Source organism: Henckelia pumila, chromosome 4, assembly GCF_033568475.1.
Source record: "Henckelia pumila isolate YLH828 chromosome 4, ASM3356847v2, whole genome shotgun sequence".
In the NCBI taxonomy this organism is placed as follows: Eukaryota; Viridiplantae; Streptophyta; class Magnoliopsida; order Lamiales; family Gesneriaceae; genus Henckelia; species Henckelia pumila.
This window is the reverse complement of record NC_133123.1, coordinates 20,033,753-20,057,742: the sequence shown is the minus strand read 5'-3', so window position 1 is coordinate 20,057,742 and position 23,990 is coordinate 20,033,753. Positions and strand designations below refer to the sequence as shown.

Genomic DNA, 23,990 nt, shown 5'->3' with positions numbered 1-23,990 from the left:
AAAAGATCAAACTAATATCCAATAACTCTCACTTATACGCATTTTGAGTAAGTGAAGATCACTTGCTTCAATACATTCTTTCGTATTATGGCACATTCTCTCATACAAAGAGTAAAGTGTGCGACAAAAAGAGAACTAACATTGAGGAGTGTTAAATTAAATCATCACTAAACTAACATAACCCATCAAATTCCAAATCTAGATGCATATACCTTAAACCATGTGGTTGCATCAGACCAAAAATCTTCGACCCCTCATAATATAGAGCATGCTTGAGTCTCTCAATTATGTGTCTATGCTAATGACTCTGTCAAGAACAAATCACAACTCATTCGGCCGACCTATGAGATATAGAACAAAAGGATGCATTACCATCTTAGTTTTTTTCTCGGTCACTCATGCCAATTAGCTTGGGCTTGTCTGCTTTCCTAGACATGCTCAGATAGGTCAAATCAACTGTAAAGCCCCAAATTTATCTTAATTGAGCATATTTGAGATAATCGGAGATTTCATAGTTCAAGAGCCAACTTGATTTCGACCAGGATCTATTTTACAAATTTCGGATTTTTCAGGGACTAAAACGCAAATATGGACTTAATTAGATATTTATAGTTTGTTTTGGCTTCTCCTTCACTCCAACCTCTTCCCTTCCATCGACTCCCCCATTGAAGGGGCCCCAACTCATTTTCAAGCTTTCAGATTTCTTCCCGAGCTCGATCCGTCCGTTAGAATTTATTTCTGAAGGAAGATTAGCGATTACGGCTGCGAGGGCTTCGTTCTATAGTAAGTTTTTCTTCGATCGGACACGTTCTATTTTTCGGATGTTGTTAGAATCTATTGAGTTTCGGTTATGTTGTTCTTGACCGAGTTCTTATCGTTTATTCTCAGTCGGTCTCGAGATAGAGCGTCATTCGGAATTGTTATGATTTTTGGAAGCCTATTTTCGAAAATGAGGTTTTGAGATGTGTTGGAATTGCTTTGTTGTTGTTGTCTTAGCATTGATATGAGATGATATCGATATTGTACTGCTATCTGCGTTTTCGATTTGATCAGAATATAGTTGTTATGCCGCCGGTTTGAGTTTTTGGGCTATAGTTTGGTTTGAATTGAATTGAGCCATTTTCAGTCGAGTTGGATTGTCGATATTGATCTCGAGCCTTTATTACTTCTTTTTGCAGATTCGTTTGAAGGCCGTTGAGTTGCGAGGTTGCAGAAGTTGTATCGTTTTAGAGATTTTAGCCGGTATAGTATCGATTCTCTTATTATCGACTAGGAAGTTTGATTGAATCTTGAATTAGTATATTGTTGTTGTTTCCAGGTTGGAGCATCGACGTTTGAAAGAGATATAAGACGACTTAGACTGAAATGGAACGAGTAACTCGAATTCGACTTGATTCGAGTGTTTCGAAGAAATCACATACTTGCATGATAATTGAATTTATTGAATGAGTTATGATTTGAATTGCATTCATATTGAGCCAAATGATTTATTTCATTTTGATTTAGACGTTCTGAGAATTATAGCAGGGGGCATTGGCAGGCGATTTACTGCAATGACCGACTTAACTCTCTATAGTTGCTGCAGAGTCTAGATGATTGAAATATGCACTATCCACCTCGAGGGGAGAGTCGGTGTGATTTGTGTGATATTTTATCCTCGGGATCCCAATAAGAGGAAGAGAATAACCGGAGTACCTTTTGATTATCCAGACTTGATAATCCCGGATTTTTAAAGTCATGCATATCATTTTAATTCCGCATTTGAATGGCTTTCTTATGTATATCTTGAGTTGATATATTATGTGGAAGTTGATGCATATCATGTTGTGATATGTTTATGTGAGATTGAATGTTAGTCTCTTTTACTGGAAATATTATTCTCACCGAATTATTCGGTTGTTGTCTTGTCTTTGTATGTGTGCTTGGCGACAGGTGGGGAAGGACCGAGTCAGAGATCGCATGGCTAGATGGTTGAGTTGATAGAAGTGAGGACTTGGTGTTTCGTTTAGAAGCCGAATATGTAATCGAACTTAGATTGTATTTGGACTCGTTGTGTTTTGTATTGCATTGAATAAGCTAGACTGAAGCATGTTCTATTAGTTTTGAGATTATATAACCTAGAACTATCTTGTCTTGGACTTGGACTATGTATGTTGTTTGAATGAGTTATGCTTTGTTGGAATGATTTGGAATTGGATTTGAACTAGAATCTTTTGCTGGTTTTTCTGTGCAGATGTGGCCGCTCGATCGGTAGGATTTGACCGATCGAGCGGTGGAGCTGCAGCCATGTTTTTGCTTTTGGAAAAAGAGAGCCCGCTCGATCGGTTGAATATTACCGATCGAGCGGTGCTGGGTTAATTTCCCGGGCAGTATGTTTGAAAATTCTGCTTGCTCGATCGGTTGATTTCTACCGATCGAGCGAGACCCTTATTTAAAAAAAAAATTCCTTCTCTTTTAAATCTTGGTTGTTGTTTGATTAGTGATTATTTAACTAAGATTAGTTGTTTAGAACCGAGGCCTCACATCAACCATGACCATAAGATACATGCTAAAGTAGTGTCATCAAACTTACACCTCATGACACGGTCCAAAGTCCCAAAGGGTACAAAAATAACAATGAAGCGCTCACACAGTAATGAAGGAGAGACCCATTCTGTCACTCTGCTTTTGTGGTCGAACTTACTAAGTACATGTAGTATGTATACATGCTATGATGGAGCTCCCACTAAATTTGGGCATGTCACGCTCAAAACATCAAATGAACCTGACTCCAGTTGCTACTAAAGCTACTGAACTGCGCACTGCAACACCGAATCTACCAACAAGTCAAACGTTCGGCTGTAAATAGACTTTTTATGAAGGTGGACACACTTTATAGTCGATCTAATCAAATCTCATCCTAGTCTCTATGCTAATTTGATTATAAATTTATTATAATAACCCTCATCGCTCTTCTAAGCGTGAAGGAATCACTTACACACAGTCTCTATGTGAACTCATGATCTTGAAGTTTCATCTCGCTTGCTACCAAAGCGCCTGGGCGATTTTTTGTGTGAGTAGACCAATCAAAGTCTGGTGACATTCTCATGTGGACACAATTCCTCAACAAATCAATAAGAAAAAAAATCATCTTGTGCAATACAGTATCAAATAAAGTGACATCATTTACATGCGCCGAAACTCAAAATCTTTGTAGAGATCCTTTTAACCATATTGTCCCATGTATTGCTAATGTGCATGCTATTATTCTGCAAAGATAGTTATATACAAGGTCACTTCTCATTATTTCAAGTGATTATTGAGTATCCCACTATACATGCATATCCTTATGTGGATTTGCGTTTATCTCTATCACTTGAACCATTAACATCATTTTATCCAACAAATCTCAAACTAACTCCATGCTCACACAAAGAAGCGACATTTTGTGTGCCATATAATAGGCGATCTCAAGAAATGCTCTTTTTAGGATAGATCTATTTCCGCTTTACCAAAATCTATAGCTGGTGGTAATGATGCAACTCAAATATTTTAAACTACACAGCAACCCAAGCGTCATGGTTCGGTCGTTGATAAGTGCAATTTTTGCACTTATATTTTATATGGTTTAACTTGAATTTTATTATGTATCGAGCGATATTATGCGTATTTTGTGTTGTTTGTGTCGTTTGTAGGAATTTTAGTGATGAAAATTTTATTTGGATTAAAAAGGTGGGAAATATGTGAAAAGAAAGAAAAAAAAGTGTGTGAAAAAGCAAACAGAGCACAGGGGTGCCCTAGCACTCGACATCCCAAGATCTCAACGCCCCAACACGGAGAAACAGGCACCAAATGCCTGACGTCCTCTTTTTGAAAAATAAAGTTTCGGCGATTGGCGCCGTAGAACCGAAAAAGTGGTGCCGGAGTATTTTGGAAACTTTTTGAGACGGTTTAAAAAAGAATTTTGGGCATCTTTTTGAGGACTTATTGAGGGTTTGCAGCAGACAAGACAACTAGGAGAATTTTGGAGCTCACAAGAGACAGAAAACTCGGTACGAAGACGGAAGACAGCGGCATCCAAGGACGGAGAAGTTTATTCTAACTTCGTTCTTGTTACTCTTTTATTCTATTTTGTCGTTTTGATGAATTGTTGGAAGAACATACTTTGTTTTCTGGCTTGTAATGTAAGGCCCGACTGCGGGAAATTCCAGAAACTTGAAGATTGAGAAGCGTAGCTGCTTTAAAATGGAAGGAATTCTGCGCGAAAAAACAAAGATATGGAGATCATTCAAGCGCAACTGCGCTACGAGAGTAGTGCATCTGCGCCGTTGGAGATTTTGGATTGAAGGGCAGCTGCGGAGCTGGAAGGCGCATCTGCGCTGATGCTGAGTTTTCAAAGAACAGAGCACGCGCATCTGCGCGGGATAAAGAGCCCAGATGCGCCTGTTTGTTTGTATGAAAAAATTAGAATTTTGGAAAGTTTGGAGTATGTATTGTAAGGTTAATTGGTTGGCCCTCATGCATGATATAAAAAGGGATTCAAGGGATCGAAAAAGAGCTATCAACCGCCACACACATTAAACTTTGGAGAGAACGAATTGTGTGATTTTTGTGAGATTTCTGAAGATTGTGAATTGAAGAATTCTTTGGAACGAAGACGGAGGCTTTTCAACCGAACACGGAAGAAAGACTACGGCTTTGTTACTCTATATTTTTTCATCTTTTGATTGTTGAATTATGTTTGAATTATTAAACATGATTTGGTTGTGCTTGAATTTTATTATGAACTAAATTTTCATAGTCTAGAGGGTGACGTAGCCTGGTTGAGACATGTTTATGAATATTTGATTTTATTGAATTGAATTTTTCTAGATTAATTGTTCTTCTAGATTTGAATGTCTTTTCAATTTACTGAACATAAATTGATTAGTTAAATTTATTTAGAATCCGGCACTCGGAGATGGAATTTTGAATAGGATCGATAGAATTCACACTATTAAATGTTATATAGCTCGGAAGATTTATAACGTTAATACAACCTTAAAAGAACATACTTTTACACATATAACTACAAGTAGATTCTTAATAGGGATATTAGAATTGATCTGTAGTATATATATTTTATTTGATACTCGGGAGAGGGAAATAGAATAATCTAAGTGTTTTTGGTTATTAATTGAAATAAGTTCATGAAAATAGGTTAATTAGGAATGAATATTGTCGAGACTAGGTGAAATCAAAACCTCTAGAACATTTCTATCAGATTGATAAAATCTTAAAATTTGAGTGTGTGTGTGTGTGATTGATAAAATCTACTATTTCTTTAATTTTTCAGCGAATCTCTAAAATTTGAATTTTTAAATAAAAGTAGGACTATTTTAATTACAGGTATTGAATATTTTCACATTATTCCTCGTGGAACTCATTCTTTACTAAAACTTGACAACCGTGCGCTTGCGAGCATAAATTTTGCAACATGGCAGCATTCTCGTACTTGATGATAATCTACAAATCTTTCTCAATCTCTCGTCATATATTTGGTTGCTCCGGTTTCTACAAAATATCAAGGAGAGAGTTATCAACAAAAAATACGTGTACTACAAAAAAGTACTAGGAGAGCAAGGGATATGTGTTACCTTCTTTGGCTCAGTGTAATCACGAGAAAAGTGACCCATCTTGTCATCACTTCAGACGCTTTACTTTGTTATGTTTTGTTTTCCACCCATTTTTACTCGGTGATTCACTTTGGTCTGGACACTTCATGGGGCTAGGTCTCGATTTCTCTCATTTTCTTGTCCAGTACCCATTGGCTTGTTCCATTGTCCACTTTTTGGGGTTTTCGTTGACTAGCATGTGTGACAAGAGCAACTGTTTGTGCACGTTCAGATTCTCTACGGTCAGCCTCAAATCTTAAGTGACTGGCGACACTATCGGACATTTTAATTTGCTCATTGTGGGTTAAAACAAGTTTAACATGTCCCCAAATCTGCTCAGGTAGCGATCTAAGGACTGCCAATACTTATTGTTCATCAGTGAGCTCACATCCAACATTCTGAAGCTCTCAAAGCATATCCTTCATCACATCAAGATGTTGGATAATCGAGTGGATTGGGTCTAGTACATATTGATAAAACTTGAGGGCAAGAGCCCTTAATCTGATAGCCGAAGTGCTACCGTACTTGACCTTCAGAACTTCCATAAATCTTTAGTCGTAGAATGCTTCTAAAACTCAATGATAAAACTATCATGCATGCAACTTATCATAGTAAAGTGCACACTTTTATCTTGATCCATCCACTTATCGTATGCGTCCAAACCGCGACGATATTCGGTAGTCTTCCATATTTTGGCTCAGTAGGTTTAGCCATAATAGTGGTGAGATGATCAAGCAACTTTTCTCAGTGAAGTATTATTATATGCCACATTGCAAAATTTTGGCCATCAAATTTGCCACTATCATGTAGTTCAATAAAAGCTGGTTGATTTTTTATAACTATATTTTATGCACAATAAAATAAGGTATTTATCCACAAAAATACTTTTATTTCGGATCCAAGTAATTTTTATTATTTTCTTTAATTTATTAGGGTCGAAAATTTCGCAATAAGCTAGTAATCACCCATCTCCAAATTAAAGATCCTAATAAAATTACCGATCTCAGAATGAAAATAAGTCCATATAATTATGCATGACATAACCGTTTAAACAATAAAATCATAAATTTCATACTCAAATAAATGCAAAACTCATATATGATATTCAAATTTTAAGGTCATAAAATGTATAAATAAATGCAATAAATCATGCATAAAATATATCTCCAAATATATCTCCTTTGGTGAGAAGCCTCTCTCCCGAAAAATCTAGGATAGTCGCCCCGTCTGGGGAATTTGGGAAAATAACCTAAGTCAACTATTTTTTTCAAAAAAAATTAACCTCTTATAGTAAATCAGGAGATTGGGCATAAGTCCTTTCGTCGTTATTTCTTCCGACGAGTCGCAGAAAATCTTCTCCAGCGATTCTAGAGCGATGGAGTGGTGGGCCTCTATCGAAATCACATAATCAATTTTGGCTTTAATTTAAGTTATTTTTTGAAATTAGCCTTTTAATTATGCTAATTAGTTACAAAATATCCTTTAAACCCTATTATTCATCTACCACAATCAAATTCTCGTCCTATTTTCTTCTCCCACAGTCATATCGTCAAATTGTGAGATGTAATCTTATTCTCTTCGTTTATTTCATCTTCTTATTCTTAATGTAATTTTATATCTTTTTTCTGTATTGAAATAAATGATGATTATATAATAGTTTTATAGGCATATCGCACAAAACTGATTAGGTTAGTGAATTTTTAGTTTATTTACACAAATCGGGAAAAAAAAGAAGAGAAACCTTAGGTAGCTATTTTGACTCAGTTGCGAATTGTCGTCTCAAAATTGTGTACTTTATGATTTGAAGTAGTTGAGTATATGATTGGACCATGATAAATGGAATTTATCATCTTAATTTATATATGATTTGACTTGCATTTTGTGATGCATCTAGTGGATAGTATGCGTGTTAGTTGTTGTTTTTGTGAGTTGCAAGGATTGGAGCAAAAGTAACAAGAAGAAGCGGAAGGATGAAATACAGAGCAGCAACTTCAAAAAATTACTGAGAATTATTGAGACATTTAAATCCGATCTCCACCGTTCATAATGAAGTTTAGGATTTTTGAAGCTGCTGTCAAAATTTCAGCTCGATCCGACGGTTAGATTGTGAGATATGAATTTTTGAAAATTATCGCGCGCTACAGAATAGCACATGCGAGAGGCATGCGCGCCCGCGCTGTCCTCGACGTGAAATAAAGTGCAAATTCGAAGCTCATGCATGCCCGCGTCATTGCGAAAGTCAGATTTTTTGATTTTTCGGGAAGGAAACCTTTGAAATTTCATGGGCTTTTATTTATTTGATTGGAAGCATATATAAAAGGGACTTGGATGCACATAATTAAGGAGGAAGCCGCCGCACAACACAAGAGAAATCAAAAGAGCTTAAACGTGAGATTTGGAGGAGAAAATCTGGGCAAAACGTGAAGAACATCAATCAACAAATACGAAGATCGATCGACCAAACACGAAAGACCGACTACGGATTTTTTTTCTTTCTTTTGAATTTATATTATTAATTTGATGTCTAGTTTCATGAACATGATTTATTTTTGCAATATTTTGATTATGAACTAAATTTCTTAGTCTAGAGGTTTATGTAGCCTGGTTGAGACGCTTCTACAACATTTTGATATTTTTGGATTGAATTTTAGTAGATTAATTGTTTTTTCTAGATTTGATTGTCTTTTTAATTAATTGATCACTAATTAAATTGTTAAATTTATTTGGAATCCGGCACTCGGGAGAGGGAATTTTGAATAAGATCATTAGAAATTACACCATTAATTGTTTATATTGCTCGAGAGAGTATATAACATTAAGGGAGCGTTAGGAAGAACATCGTTTTACACATATCACTAAGACTAGATTTTTAATAGGGATATTGGAATTGAATCTTAGTTGATACACATTATTTATTGCTCGGGAGAGGAAAATAATATAACTAAGTGTTCTTCGCTATTAATTGAATGAAATTCATGAAAATAAGTTAATTAGGAGTAATTGTTGTCGAAACCAAGTGAAATCATAACATCTAGACCGTTTTTCTCTCATTAATAATTTCTGAAAATTGTGTGTGTGCTAGCTAAAATTCACTTTTTATTTTATTTTTATGCAATTCTCTCAAATATTGATTTTCTAAATTAAATTAGGACTATTTTAATTACAAGTACTTAATAATATTCAATTTTTCTCATCGTGGGATCGACACTCTATTTACTCTTTACTAAAACTTGACAACCGTGCACTTGCAGGCACAAAATTACGCAACAAGTTTTTGGCGCCGTTGCCGGTGATTGATTTAATATATTGTGCACTAATACTGTTACCAAGTGATCTTGATTTTGATTTAGAATTATTATTTTTTTATTGTCTATTTATTATTATCATTATTTTTTGGATTAATTTATTTTGTTTTGTTTATGTCTGCAGTTTATTTACAGATCTTAATATTTTGAAAGTGCAGACGCAGTCGGGCTGAGGACTATAAACTAAGCGCTGCTTGGGAGGCAACCCAAGAGTTTTTAGTATTATTTATTTATTATGTTTATTTGATTTTTATGTATTCACTTCTTAATTTTTTGTCCCTTGTCATTTTTTTTAGGTTGGGTGGAGATGAAGTTTGGTGGTGTTACCCCTACTATACCCCAATGCGCTGCAAATAACGATGAAAAAGATGATGACTATTGATGGTCGTTGTCATAGGTACATGCATTCCTCTGTTATTTCATTTATTTATTGTACATTGAGGACAATGCACTTTTTAGATTTGGGGGGTGTTTAAAAATTTTGAAGATTTTGAAATTTTTTGATGAGTTAGTTTGAGTTAAAGGCATGATGTTGTAATTGTATTGGCCGATGATGAAAATAATTTTTTGTGCTGAAAGGTTAGTGTTAGCTATATTTAATCTTGAGTTCTCACTCATATACACTATGTCTTGATTGTTTAGACCCTAGTGATTAGAGAAGCTTTGTGATTCTGTGAGTGGATTGGATGATTTGATTCTTAACTTTGGTGATTTATATTCAAAATCGAGGTAGACTAATACGAGCTTAGAAATGATTTAGGAAATCTTATTGAATTCATTGAGTAGCTAAAAAGTTGAAAAAGCAACAAAAAGAGAAAAAAAATTTGCAACTTCATCCGGGCCTGAAAAGGGATTGAAATCCTAATCACCAATCCATGGCTAAGTTTGCGGAATAAACGAGGTTGATGCTCCATCCGAGCTATAGACGAGGGGATTGAAATCCGAATCCTATCTTTAGTTGTAGCTAAGTTTGCGGGTAATTTATGGGGCTAAAATAAAACCCGATGCAAAATCCGGAGTTGTTTTGAAAAATTTGTTATATACCTTGAAAATTCCTTTTGATCTTAGTGAGTAGAAGTTGAACTTGCTAGAGAGTGTTTTGAAACTAGAGAGCAGAATTGATGAATCTATGAAACAAATTGTTGCACTAGTATATCGAAAGCGAGGAGGATAAACAATATTGGCAAATCACATACACACGAAAACTCTTGAGAAAATTAGCTTACATGTGGATTGAATCTTGCATGAACTGTAAAAATTCGAAGGTCGACTATATTACATATTATTGTCTTGCTCGGGACTAGCAAAAGTCTAAGTTTGGGGGGATTTGACAAGTGCAATTTATGCACTTAATTTATATATGATTTGACTTGACTTTTGTGATGTATCGAGTGGATATTATGCGTGTTAGTTGTTATTTTTGTGAGTTGCAAGGATTAGAGCAAAAGTAATAAGAAGAAGCGGAATGATGAAATACAGAGCAGCAACTTCAGAAAATTACTGGGAATTATTGAGACATCTAAATCCGATCTCCACCATTCATAATGAAGTTTGGGATTTTTGAAGCTGCTGTCAAAATTTCAGCTCGATCCGACGGTTAGATTGTGATAAATGAATTTTTGAAAATTGTCGCGCGCTGCAGAATAGCACATGCGAGAGGCATGCGCGCCCGCGCCATTGCGAAAGTCAGATTTTTTGATTTTTCGGGAAGGAAACCTTTGGAATTTCGTGGGATTTTATTTATTTGATTGGAAGCACATATAAAAAGGACTTGGATGCACATAATTAAGGAGGAAGCCACCGTACAACACAAGAGAAATCAAGAGAGCTTAAACGTGAGATTTTGAGGAGAAAATCTGGGCAAAACGTGAAGAACATCAATCAACAAATACGAAGATCGATCGACCGAACACGAAAGACCGACTATGGATTTGTTTTCTTTCTTTTGAATTTATATTATTGATTTGATGTCTAGTTTCATGAACATGATTTATTTTTGCAATATTTTGATTATGAACTAAATTTCTTAGTCTAGAGGTTGATGTAGCCTGGTTAAGATGCTTCAACAACTTTTTGATATTTTTGGATTGAATTCTAGTAGATTAATTATTTTTCTAGATTTGATTGTCTTTTCAATTAATTGATCACTAATTGAATTGTTAAATTTATTTGGAATCAGGCACTCGGGAGAGGGGATTTTGAATAAGATCATTAGAAATTACACCGTTAATTGTTTATATAGCTCGGGAGGGTATATAACATTAAGGGAGCCTTAGGAAGAACATCGTTTTACACATATCACTAAGACTAGATTTTTAATAGGGATATTGGAATTGAATCTTAGTTGATACACATTATTTATTGCTCGGGAGAGATAAATAATATAACTAAGTGTTCTTGGATATTAATTAAATAAAATTCATGAAAATAAGTTAATTAGGAGTAATTTTTGTCGAAACCAGGTGAAATCATAACCTCTAGAATGTTTTTCTCTCATTGATAATTTTTGAAAATTGTGTTTGCTAGCTAAAATTCACTGTTTATTTTATTTTTTTGCAATTCTCTCAAATATTGATTTTCTAAATTAAATTAGGAATATTTTAATTACAAGTACTTAATAATTTTCAATTTTACTTCTTGTGGGATGGACACTCTATTTACTCTTTACTAGAGCCGTCAATTTGGGTTAGGCCCGTCGGGTTGGCCCGCCTAACCCGCAACCCATCTTGGTTGGGTTGGGTTGAGGATTTTCAGCCTGCCATCGACCTACCAAAAGGTGGGTTTTTGGTGGGACGGCCCGCCCCTCCGCAGGTTGGCCCGTTTGACAGCTCTACTCTTTACTAAAACTTGACAACCGTGCACTTGCGAGAACAAAATTTACTCTTTGAAAAACAAGAAAATCTTTGAAGATTATGCAAGAAAAAGTTATATTTACATGTGATAAATAGAAAACAAAGATTATTCTCCAAAAATAAAAAGAGGTAACAGAGATCGATACAAATACAATGTTCGATTGAAATAGTTGTATTGAATCAAATATATATATATATATATATATATATATATATATATATATATAATGTGAGTATATGTACATGTCATGAGAAATGCAAGGAAAACATGTAGATGCATTGCCCATGATTCGAATGGTTGGGAAAAAATATTTTTTTTTATAAAATATAAATAATAATTTACGTTAAGGCTTTTTGTGTTGAGAATAAAATGATATGCCATTACAAAAATGTTGATGTATTTGAGAGTGAAACATTTTTTTCAAAAATTTGCAGGAATGGATTCCATCAAAAGACTAGTTCTTTCTTACTTCGGTGAATTTATAGAGACTACAATAGTTCATTGGGTTTGGAATGAAAAAAATACAAAGTCTTTAGCTGTGACAACTACAATTTCATATATAGAATTGTATGATAAGGTTCGAAATCTTCTCAATATTGATTGTTCGGCTTATGAGATTTTGATGCAATTTGTTGTCTCGGGTATGGTACATGTTCATGTTTCTCCAATTGAAATCATATCAGATGATGACTTACAATAGTTTATTTCTATTCATGAACAAGTTCCTCTTTGTATATCTCTTAAACACAAGGCATCGATTGATTCAACGTCACTTATGGAGCCAAATGTTTCTATTCATCATTCTTCTTCTTGTGTCGGAGTGACATTGCAAAATTCTGGTATTGAAAATGTTGCACAAGTTTTGGATGTTGAAGAAAGTGGGATGATGAATGATGTGTCAGATATGGGTGATGTGACGCCCGGGGCTGAAGAGGCAAGGAGTGATCGCCGGTGCCAAGAGGTTGCACGGACAATGAGCGGCTCCTGGTAGGCTTCTAGGCGGAGGGAGACATGAATGAACCGATCCCGTGCCGGAATGAGAGGGGATTCTGAGACTGTGTAGGTATGGGACTACATAGTTGAGGAGGGTTTAAAAGATTTCATATGTACTGCTCATATCAAGAAGGTGCATCTTCTTTTCGGGAGCTCATCACATAAGAACTCCAAAGTTAAGCGTGCTTGACTTGGGGAAATTATAGGATGGGTGACCCCCTGGGAAGTTTTCCAGGGTGCGTGTGAGTGAGGACATAAGCACGCTGAAAAGACTCGTCTTGATACAGTGGGTCGTTACAAATGGTATCAAAGCCGACCTCTCTTAGTACGGTATGGTTCGGGGACGAACCAAGCGGAAGCTGGTGGGCATGTGACGCCCGGGGCTGAAGAGGCAGGGAGTGATCGCCGGTGCCAAGAGGTTGCACGAACAATGAGCGGCTCCTGGTAGGCTTCTAGGCGGAGGGAGACATGAATGAACCGATCCCGTGCCGGAATGAGAGGGGATTCTGAGACTGTGTAGGTATGGGACTACATAGTTGAGGAGGGTTTAAAAGATTTCATATGTACTGCTCATATCAAGAAGGTGCATCTTCTTTTCGGGAGCTCATCACATAAAAACTCCAAAGTTAAGCGTGCTTGACTTGGGGAAATTATAGGATGGGTGACCCCCTGGGAAGTTTTCCAGGGTGCGTGTGAGTGAGGACATAAGCACGCTGAAAAGACTCGTCTTGATACAGTGGGTCGTTACAGGTGAAGTCTTAGAAACAAGACAAACTTATTAAGAATTTGAAGGTAAAGATATTTACTGTGAAAATGTAGACAATTATTTTACTGATTGTGTAATTGTTTCAGATGACCACCGAAATCTCAGTCATGCTTCTATACCAGTTTCAAGGTATAAAAACATCATTGATCATTTATCTGATCAGAATAACCGTGAAAATAAAGTATAGAGTTCTACACCGGTACCAATAGATGAGAACATTATTGGAACTTCATCAAGTCACTCAAAATTATGCAGAAGGTCGGAGAAATTGGGATCATCTGAATCATTTCATGAAGCATATGACGTTCAAGTGAATCAATTGTGTCGGAACAAAAAGGAACTGCAATCGAAGTTTCACATGCTTGTCTTGAGGAATAAATTTGAATTCAAAGATAAAAAGTCTAATAAGGCCGTACTTATAATTGTATGTGTTGATGATAACTGCAAATAGAGAATGAGAGCAACGATGCTTGAGGATTCAGACTATTTCCAGGTTCGTAAATATAAATCTGAACATACATGTTCATTGGATTTCCAACATGATGGACATAAGCAAGCAAGTAGTAGGGCAATTGGTAAGCACATAATGTCAAGGTTGCAAGATCTTAACCAGGAATATAGGCCATCTACCATCATTGGTGATATACGCAGAGAATTTGATATTACCTTGAGTTATCAAAAGGCGTGGAAGGCCAGGGAGCATGCACTTGAGCTTATTAGGAGGTCACCTGAGCATAATTATGGGAATTTACCATCATATTGCTACATCTTGGAGAAGAATAATCCTGGAACTGTTACATATATTGAAACATACCAGAATGATCGTTTTTTTTGTACTTCTTCCTGTCTTTTGGACCAAGCATATGCGGTTTTCGTTCATTAATGAGACCTATTATATGTGTTGATGATACCTTTTTGAAATCTAAATATAGAGAAACATTAATCATTGCAACATGTCAAGATGTCAATGGACAAATTTATCCTATTGCTTGGGGAATAGTGGATTCTGAGAATGATTCATCATGGTCATGGTTTATGTCAAATTTAAAAGAACAGGTAGGTGACTCCAACCAATTGGTATTTATATCTGATAGGCACAAGAGTATTGCTAAATCCATAAAAATGTTATTTCCACAATATCATCATGGTTTTTGTATGTGGCACATGGAGCAAAATATTAAAGTAAAGTTTCACACAAAGGGTCTCATACCTTTGTTCAAATCTGCAGCAGAAGCTTATCGGATGTCTGAGTTTGAAAGTTGCATGGCAGAAATTTGTAGAAAGAACATGCAGCTTGGAAAATATTTAGAAGATGCAGATTATGATTCTTGGTCACGGGCTCACTTTAAAGGTAAGCGCTACAATATATATCATGACATCAAATAATGATGAGTCAATGAATTCTCTGTTAAAATCCCAAAGAGATTATCCAATCACTATTTTGATTGAACATATTCGATCAATTATGCAAAGATGGTTTTATGAGCATCGTACATCGGCAGAATCATTCACGATCCAGATGACCCCAAAGTTTGAAGAAGTTTTACGCTATCTCACTTGATGTTTCTTCAATTTTTAAAGTGAATCTTATAGCAACTTACAAGTTTCAAGTTGGTTTGGATGCAATTAATATGGATGTTGTGAATATTACACTAATGACGTGTTCATGCAAGAAATTTGACATGTTGGAAATTTCATATGGACATGCAATTGCAGCTGCAAAGTTAAGAGGGATTTCGATTTATAGTTTGTGCTCCAAATATTACAAAACTACATGTTGGAGAGCCTCCTATGCTGAACCAATTCATCCCGTATATAATGAGATACATTGGTTAATTCCAAGTGAAGTTCAAGAGAGAGTTATCTTACCTTCATTTGTGAGAAGACCACGTGGAAGACGATGGACAAGAAGTATAAGATCCATGGGTGAAATATCTTTAAAATTTTGTTGCTCTACATGTGGTTCCACTGGGCACTATGAGAAAAGTTGCAAGAATCCTACTCCAATTTGATGACATGATTATTTCATGATTTTTCAAACATAATTATTATTTCATTAGGATTTAATTTGTCTTTATTTTGCTTTCTGGGGTGATCTTGTGAATTGACTCGTATATTTGACTAGATGTTTTCTAAATAGTCATGTTTATATCAGAATAAAGCTAATTCTAGTATTTCACAAGCCATTTTCTCAATTTTTCGGAATAAATCTTAGTGAATTCCTGAGTAAGATTATAAAATCCATAAAATAAAGACAACCAAATTATTGTGTATTTAACAAGTCAATCACGTGATTAGAAATTCATTTTATTCTTTCCACAAATCGGTTCCAATGAATACAATAAATATTTCAAAAGCAATTTTCTAACGTTTCGTGAATAAAGTTTAGTGAATCCGTAGTAATTTATTGGTTATTAGTAATAGAATTGCGATGGACAAATTAATGTCTAAAAAGGGTATTTTAGGATTTTAAAATTGTAGAAGGCTATATTGTAAATCATTTATGAGATAAGGCTATTTTTAAAAATATGATATTGAAATGGACTAGAATCTTTAATTTCTCTTATTATAATTCAATAAGATAACTAATTGACCACAAACAAAATGTTTCCAAAAAAAAATGCACGTTACAATGAAATGATCTTTTAAATTTATAATTATAAAACTCATGCCTAAACCCTCGACAAATTAGGCAAAAGTGCCTGAATTTTAAAGACACAAATTTCGAAAATACAATGAATGATTTTCAGATATTTCATGCGGATGATATACAATTTATCCTACAAAATCTATTTATCAAGCAAATTACTAAAAAAAAATTAAATATATAATTTAGCATATCTAAGTGGAAAAGTGACGAATTCAAAAAAAAAAAAAGAAGGAAAAGTGACCATTATTATAAAACAAAAAATAGATAGATAAATCACTCAAAAATAACAGGTCCCAAGATCGGATTGAAATGATTTTAGGTCCGTTTTCAAGCACCCTAATAATGCAATTCAATATTGATGCCGGATTAAACCAAACCGAATTGAATTCGATTTCAATCGATAACTAATTAGTATCCTAATTTGTGGCTTTGTGGATACGGTTATTTTTAATCTAACATCGACCAACTATTTTTTTTTAAAAAAACAATATTCTATAATACATTTCAAATATATTTGAAAATATCATTATTATTTTTTAAAAATAAATATATAACCGAATTTATTTTCCCAATTTCTCTTGTGACTATTGCAGGAGAAATTGATGGGTTGAATCTCACGTAACTAATGGTGCCACAATTGATTATCATCGGACAGAATATGCTTATATTTATGGGTATATATAGAATTTATTTAAAAAATATTTAATGCACTCAGATTATAAAGCAACTAAAATACAATGACAGTGAAAATAATGCAGAAATAATTTAATAAAATAAAATTCACATCCATATCCCAGCCAGAATTAATTAATTCAAGAATCATCACATTCATGATTCATTTGTGTAGATGTCAAAATGGGCCACCCACCGTTAGGCGGGGCGGGATGGCAGACCCATATTTTAGTCAAATTGAGAAAGCATTAACCTAACTCACTTATTTTAGGTGGCGGGGCGGGCCAACCCAACGGATTTACGTGTAAATTGATGGATTTTTATAACCCAACCCGCAACCCACCACAATCCACTTTTAGGCTGAACGGTGCAAACCGATCCATCTTTTAGATGTATTGAAAAATTATCAATACAATTCACCATTTTTATATGGCAGGGTGGGCAACCCGACCTACCAAACCCAATTTGACTCTGTTCATTTGCATCATTTTTTGTCGCCTTCCGGCTTCCACTCGCCTGTCTGTACTCTGGATTATAATACATGGGAAATTCCCAAACTCTCCCATACAATTACCCTTGTGTAAATCGCACATTTTTCTGTCGTCAGAAGTCCCCAGCAAAAAGCTGTAAACTTTTGATCGAAACATGTGGATTTTTGGAAGAAAAGGGGCATCGGGTTTTTCGGCGTGTTCAACAGCTGCCGAAGTTGCTCAAGGGATTGATGCATCAGGCCTTACGGCTATTGTTACGGGTTGCTTTTCTCACTTGGGTTCATTTTACTTTCTTGGTTGATCCTTTTCTTATCGAGTATATGCTTGATTGTTGCTATTATTCTGGGTTTAGAATATGTTTTTTACAGTATGGCTTGGTTGATCCTTTTCTTATCGAGTATATGCTTGATTGTTGCTATTATTCTGGGTTTAGGACATGGTTTTTACAGTATGGTTGTGGTTCTTACGTTGTGATTCTCGATGAGTTAGTTGATTGAAAAGGGTACTTGTGTTGAGGATTTAGCTTTGCCATCATATTTTTGGTATCTGTTTTTTTCCACCATAAATCTTTTGTTAGGTTGTTTATTGAGTAATTATATGTCCTGATACTTGATTGTTTGTAACTGGAAGTAGTGTTTTTAAGTTTCTTTGAATGTGTTTCGTGATGTGCTTGGGTGGCTTTACCTTTTTGAGATTAAAGTTGTTTGTGTTAATAGAGGTGTTTTGTTTCACTTTTCCCTCACTGTAGATTTCCCGGTGTGAAATAATGAAGTTAGTGCAGTACATGAATTCACAGCTATTAAAAATCTGAACTACGAATAGAGTGTCTTGCTATTTGAAACTGTTTTTCTCATCCTTTTTTTTATGTTATTCTAAAATAACACTGGTACTCTAGTTGCAGTACTCATATTATTATACCTTTTTCTATGAAATTAATGTTATTTGGTGACCTGAAATTTATTTTACCACTTTCTAGTCATTTTGAGCATACCTGCCTAAATTTCATCGAGCAATTTACTCTAGCAGAATGCAAATTTTTTGTGGTTTTAGTGCCTTGGGTATTTTAGTTGATGACGTAGAGAATGGAACGAGGAATATAACAGCCGCATTACATTAGTAAGGATTATGTTTTGATGAGATGAATTGATCTATCACATGGTTATGTATAAACTTAGCTGGACAATTTTCTTCTCAGGAGTGTACAATAGTGCAAATGCATCTCTGTCATCAATCTGTATTGTGTCAAACACTTAGACATCTAGTGGTTAAGAAAGTTGCTGGCATAGAATAAATCTTTTGTTTATGCATGCTCAGGAGCATCAAGTGGCATTGGAACAGAGACTACCAGAATCCTCACACAATGTGGCGTCCACGTGATTATGGCAGTACGCAACGTGGACAGTGGTAAAAAAGTTAAAGAAACCATAATCAAGGAAAATCCCGATGCTAAGATTGATGTTATGGAACTTGATCTCAGCTCTATGACATCAATCCGGAAATTTGCGTTGGAATACAACAACATGTTGTTGCCGTTAAACCTCCTCATGTAAGTTTCCTGAGATTTAATTACTTTCTAATTTACGACTCACTTCATTCTTTTGCACCAACTGCCTCTTGTTTCTTAGCCATGAACTAAGTTGATTCACTTTATTTCTCATAATAAATTTTTTTACTTCTAAACTCTTACAGTCTTTTGTATTTATAAGAAATAATGCAGGGGTAATGGCTCCGCCATTCACACTTTCACAAGACAACGTAGAGTTGCAATTTGCAACGAACCATTTAGGTATGCCTTCCTGCAGGTTATCCAAACTTAAATATTGATTTTCAATTTGTAAGCCAGTTCTATGACCGATTACGATTAGTCTAGCTCATTGATTTTTGAATAAAGGGCTGTTGTATTGAGTAATACAGATTTTCCTCAATTTTAGAATTGATTTTGGTGGGATTTCTTGGTCTTTTATGGTTGAGTTCCTAAATATCTTTATTTTTTACAAACCAGGACAATCTCTTTTGGTATTTCCCCCATATGGTGTTACGTAATTATCGTGTCTACTTCACATTACAGTGATCTCTATTCGACAAGAAGACCCTTATGCATCTATTCCAGACCCTTGTGCATCTCTTCATATAAATCTTTTTCCAAGAGTGTTCTTTTGGACTCATTAGATTGTTGACCAGTAAATTTATCGAGAATAACTTATTTTGACTCTCTAGATGATGTTATATTTTTTTTATAAATGATTATTCAAATTTATTAAAGTATCTAATCTTTTGAAGGGATTTTCTTCCAGTTTGAACCATCTAATGGATTAATAGTGTAGACAATTATATTTTATAATGTAACTCACGGATATTGATGTGTGACGTACTTGGCATTCATCATGCGAACGGATACAATGGTGCAAATTAGTTCTCTTCAGGACATCAGAAATCTTTCTTTTTTATAAAGTAATCCATCTCGAATTCTGCCTTTGCGTTTTGTTTCTCCAATCTGGTTCCTTTTCAAATTAATCAAAATTCTAGTAAATGAAATATTCAGACTTCAGAGTACGAGCTCTGCTGTCATCTCATTTGTCAGTAGTCATCAGTTTTGTGATTCGTACTGAAACTTAGGTGGATCCTTGGAAAAGAGCTGAAAAATAACAGCTCTTTACTTGGAAAGGGGTAGACCTGCGGCAAACAATCTCTCCTCCTAAACCATATCTATGTTGTTTATGCTAGAACGTATATTCATGGACTTTTCAAGTTGTATTTATTTATATATTACGTGTGTGTCTTCTGTCAATATCATTATGTGTTTGATATATTTCGATCCTGATCTACTTCCCTGTTCAATTGCCAAGGACTTTTCCAATTGTCAAAAGATAAGTTTACATTTTGGTGCAGGACATTTTCTTTTGACAAATCTTTTGTTGGATAACATGAAAAGGACTGCTAGTGAGAGCCAGAAAGAAGGAAGGATTGTCAATGTCTCATCAGAAGGCCATCGTTTTGCATATCGTGAAGGAATTCGTTTTGATCAAATTAATGATAGCTCGAGGTAAGCTTCACTCATTATCCTTTAGTTCACTGATCATTCAGAATTCGTTTTTGGTCTAATTGAAATAGAAACTTGCATGAACTTACATGTATATATATATTTAATTCTTATTCAGTTTTTAGTTTCTTAAGTCGCATGGTCCGAGCCAAGTATGCAAACTTTTTGATAATTTTACTCACTTCATCAGTTTATTATAAAATAATATACATCAGAATGATCACCTCGTTGGAGATAGTGAAACTGCTTCTGATTACTTTTTTATATTTAAATACTTTTCATCAAACCTTTTTTAATTATAGCAATTCACTTAATACTTTGTCGTGTGCCTTTGATCTATAGTTACAACACCTTATTCGCATATGGACAGTCCAAGCTGGCTAACATATTGCATGCTAATGAACTCGCGAGTCGCTTGAAGGTAATGTATGCAGCCTGGTATTGTGGCATGAAAGATTTTTCCTTCATTGGTCATTGGGTTTTGGATGCAATAAGAATTGCAATAGTAATTTGGCTACAATTTGTTTTGCAAGTGTACATTTAGATCTCTTTCGCATGAACATGGAGAGAGTTGAGTGAAAATTACGTTTGGTATGACTATATTTATTTCTTGTCACCCATTATAGTTAATTGAGTTGGATTTCATACGGCCATTTGTTTCTTTTCATCTGCTGAATTTGTTTCTAAAGACACTGCTTGAGTTGGATCTTGAAATCAAATTAGGACTAAGTTAAAAATTGTCAACATAGTCAAGTCTATTGGATCTTTTTTTGGAATTACAGATTGATGCTTGTAGTTCTCCACGTTCTTTTTTTATTGGCTAGCTAGGCAAGGGACCTAATATTTTAAAAACAGTTCATTTTTTGAAGAACTTGGATAATAATGGGTGATTTCTGCTGTTAACATGTCATTGCTCATTTGAGAACCAAGCATGAAGCTTGGGGCCGTCAGCCGTCTAGTCTGCTGCTCCAGGAAAACTTGGATGTACCTAAAAATTCGTGCTTGTTTTTCTGCCTAAGCATAGAGCCAACTAGTCTCTCTGTTCCAGGAAAAACTGGGATGTACCTAAACTGGTCATAAAATTCTTGCTTGCTCTTCGCCTAAACAGTGAATATTCTAGATGCTGAAGTTTTAGTTAATCTAAATTGAACTAATGGCTGCTGTTTGGTCTTCATGACACTTGTTTTACTGGTAATAATAGGAACCCTTCACATTAGAAAATAGAAATGCTGACAAACTCATCACAGCTTTAGGCTATCAAATCATGTGAGACCTAAATTTGTGTTGTGGAGTGAACAGGATATTTACCATGAAATTGAAAACTCTTTATCTTTTTGGATACTGGTAAAGTTTCTGTATTAGCGGAAATGTTGTTCACGCGTTCCGGAAAGCTGTTTCAGTGATGTGTACTCAGTAGCACTAATAAGATGTGATATCTCTAATGGCAGGAAGAAGGGGTTGAAATAACTGCAAATTCTCTGCATCCTGGATCAATTGCCACCAACCTTATGCGGCATCATGGTTTCATTGAAGGTGAAGCTCTGAAATGTTTTTATAATCTCATATAATGGTAGAGGATTACTTTAAAATGGGTTCAATAGTATAGACAATTGGGAACAAGCATGTTTGTGTCACATGTCTGAAGCATTTGCCATCTTGCAATGCTAGCCCACCAAAAACCCGAAGATGTTGAGAAAATACGAGTGAGTTACCCATTGTGAATAACTATGAATAAACAAAGTGGCAAATTAAACCATCCATCATACACCTTCCACTCTGTTGGGGAAAAATGGCAAAATGGTATGAATAACTATGAATAAACAACGTGGCAAATTGTATGAATGACTATGTGCATTTGGGTTCTATTTGCGACTTATTGAATAACTTATGCAAGTACTAGGTTAATTTACATTCACATGATATAATTCCTCTCATTGACAAATCATGTTGTAGGAATTCGCCATTTGCTCCACGTAAGTATCTACTATTTTGGTACATCACAGAGGGTAAAGTAAGATTCACCAAATACTTAGGTAGTTTGCATTTGAAATACCTCAGCCACCAGTCCAGCTAGTAGCGTCAAAAGAATCTAACATCAATAGTGGATTTTCCCAAAGAAGGGAGAGTGCAAATTGATGAGTCACGTCTTAAAAAATGGAAAGGACTCAAGTATTAGAAAGAACAAAGTGTAAAGTGATAGCTATCCACTGATGATATGTGATGGGAATTTGTCTGTTCAAAGCAAGTTTCTGCGTGTGCATGCATAAAATGCTCCTCGACTAATAAATGTTGATTATTTCTTTTACAGGCATTGTTAACTGGGTTGGCAAATACTTCATTAAAAATATTCCTCAGGTTTGTTCAATCTTTGACCTCAGAAATCTTGATAAGAAGAAGAGTCGTGGTTTATTTTGAAAGCAAGACGTATATTTACAAAACAAATTATTCAGAAAATTTTGAAGCCTTTTGGTCTCCCCCCTGCTCGTGTCTAATACATATGTATTGAAAATAGGCGTCGATTTTTATTAGATGCATTTTTGGACTGAAGTCATATAGTTGATTGACATTAGGGAGCAGCAACAACGTCCTATGTAGCTCTACATCCACAGGTTAAGGGAGTCAGTGGCAAGTATTTTGCTGACAGCAACATTGCTAATCCGAGTTCACTGGCCAGAGATGTAGATTTGGCTAAAAAACTGTGGGATTTCAGCCTGAATTTGACAGAGAACAAGTAGTTTGTTTAACAGAAATGACAGTTTGACGCAAAGATTCCATGGTTGAGATTCTATATCAGGGCTCTTAAAATTCCAAGTCTTCCTTTCAAGCTTTCGATTCTTCAGTTAATATAAATAAACGGAAGTATTGGAATGAGTTTGAAAACTTGTTTGAACTGGTGCAAAGCGTTGTTTCGTGATTCTTATAACAGCTGGTTATTTCGATCATTTGGTTATCTCAGTCGTCTAGCTTTTGTTCTTTGACTAGCTGGGCATTTCGGTGTCCTTTTTTAATTGTGTTTTTTCCCCTTTGCACGAAACAATATAATATCTGGTAAGGCCGGACCTGAGTACATGCCGAATAGATGCATTTGTGGTTTTGAAGGCAACTAAACCCAAGGTTCGACCGCCGGTCGTTGCCTGTCCTGATTCAAAATGGAACCGTGATAGAGCCTCTAGTTATCAAATGTTTCCCATTCACCAACAAAAATGTCACTATTTCGAAAATGTCATGCCATGATATAATGCATTGCATATCCATGTTTAATTCATTTCAGAATATGATCAAATAATAATAATAATAATAATAATAATAATAATAATAATAATAATTAGTTGCTACCCTCGTCTATTTCATATCCCTCCTTGTGTTATGTCAATGTATTCCTCTCGGATGCCTATTTAATTTTCAAATATACCTATTTATCTCTCATTCAATTGTTGATTTGTTCTGCCTCTTATTTCCTAAAAACCACTAATTTTACGAAATCATACATTGTTTCCCTAAAAATTGTTTTGTGAACGATACGATATATCAAATGTTGATATTTGAAATAATCGTAGAAATAATTCAAAATCACGTGCAACATGTTC

The 23,990-nt window shown here is 35.1% G+C and overlaps 2 protein-coding genes across 2 annotated transcripts; both read left to right on the top strand.

The window, feature by feature from the left end:
* Positions 1–14,432: 14,432 nt before the first annotated feature.
* On the top strand, positions 14,433–15,562 carry LOC140860620 (uncharacterized). The gene is made up of 2 exons (XM_073263623.1): positions 14,433–14,901; positions 15,132–15,562. The coding sequence occupies exons 1-2, from the start codon at positions 14,433–14,435 to the stop codon at positions 15,560–15,562; spliced, it is 900 nt and encodes a 299-aa protein (XP_073119724.1).
* Positions 15,563–17,432: 1,870 nt separating this feature from the next.
* LOC140863218 (short-chain dehydrogenase TIC 32, chloroplastic-like) lies at positions 17,433–23,345 on the top strand. Its single transcript, XM_073266495.1, has 8 exons — positions 17,433–17,623; positions 18,678–18,909; positions 19,070–19,149; positions 20,253–20,406; positions 20,746–20,824; positions 21,852–21,936; positions 22,712–22,758; positions 22,974–23,345. The coding sequence occupies exons 1-8, from the start codon at positions 17,518–17,520 to the stop codon at positions 23,136–23,138; spliced, it is 948 nt and encodes a 315-aa protein (XP_073122596.1). The 5' UTR covers positions 17,433–17,517; the 3' UTR covers positions 23,139–23,345.
* The last annotated feature ends 645 nt before the right edge of the window (positions 23,346–23,990 follow it).

Bases quoted from the DNA above. Each gene is read 5' to 3' on its own strand.
- LOC140860620 (XM_073263623.1), top strand. From the start codon at position 14,433: ATGAGACCTATTATATGTGTTGATGATACCTTTTTGAAATCTAAATAT. The intron at 14,902-15,131 runs GTAAGCGCTACA...CAATTTTTAAAG, and splicing joins GTCACGGGCTCACTTTAAAG to TGAATCTTATAGCAACTTAC.
- LOC140863218 (XM_073266495.1), top strand. From the start codon at position 17,518: ATGTGGATTTTTGGAAGAAAAGGGGCATCGGGTTTTTCGGCGTGTTCA. The intron at 20,825-21,851 runs GTAATGTATGCA...CTCTAATGGCAG, and splicing joins AACTCGCGAGTCGCTTGAAG to GAAGAAGGGGTTGAAATAAC. The intron at 21,937-22,711 runs GTGAAGCTCTGA...TTTCTTTTACAG, and splicing joins GCATCATGGTTTCATTGAAG to GCATTGTTAACTGGGTTGGC.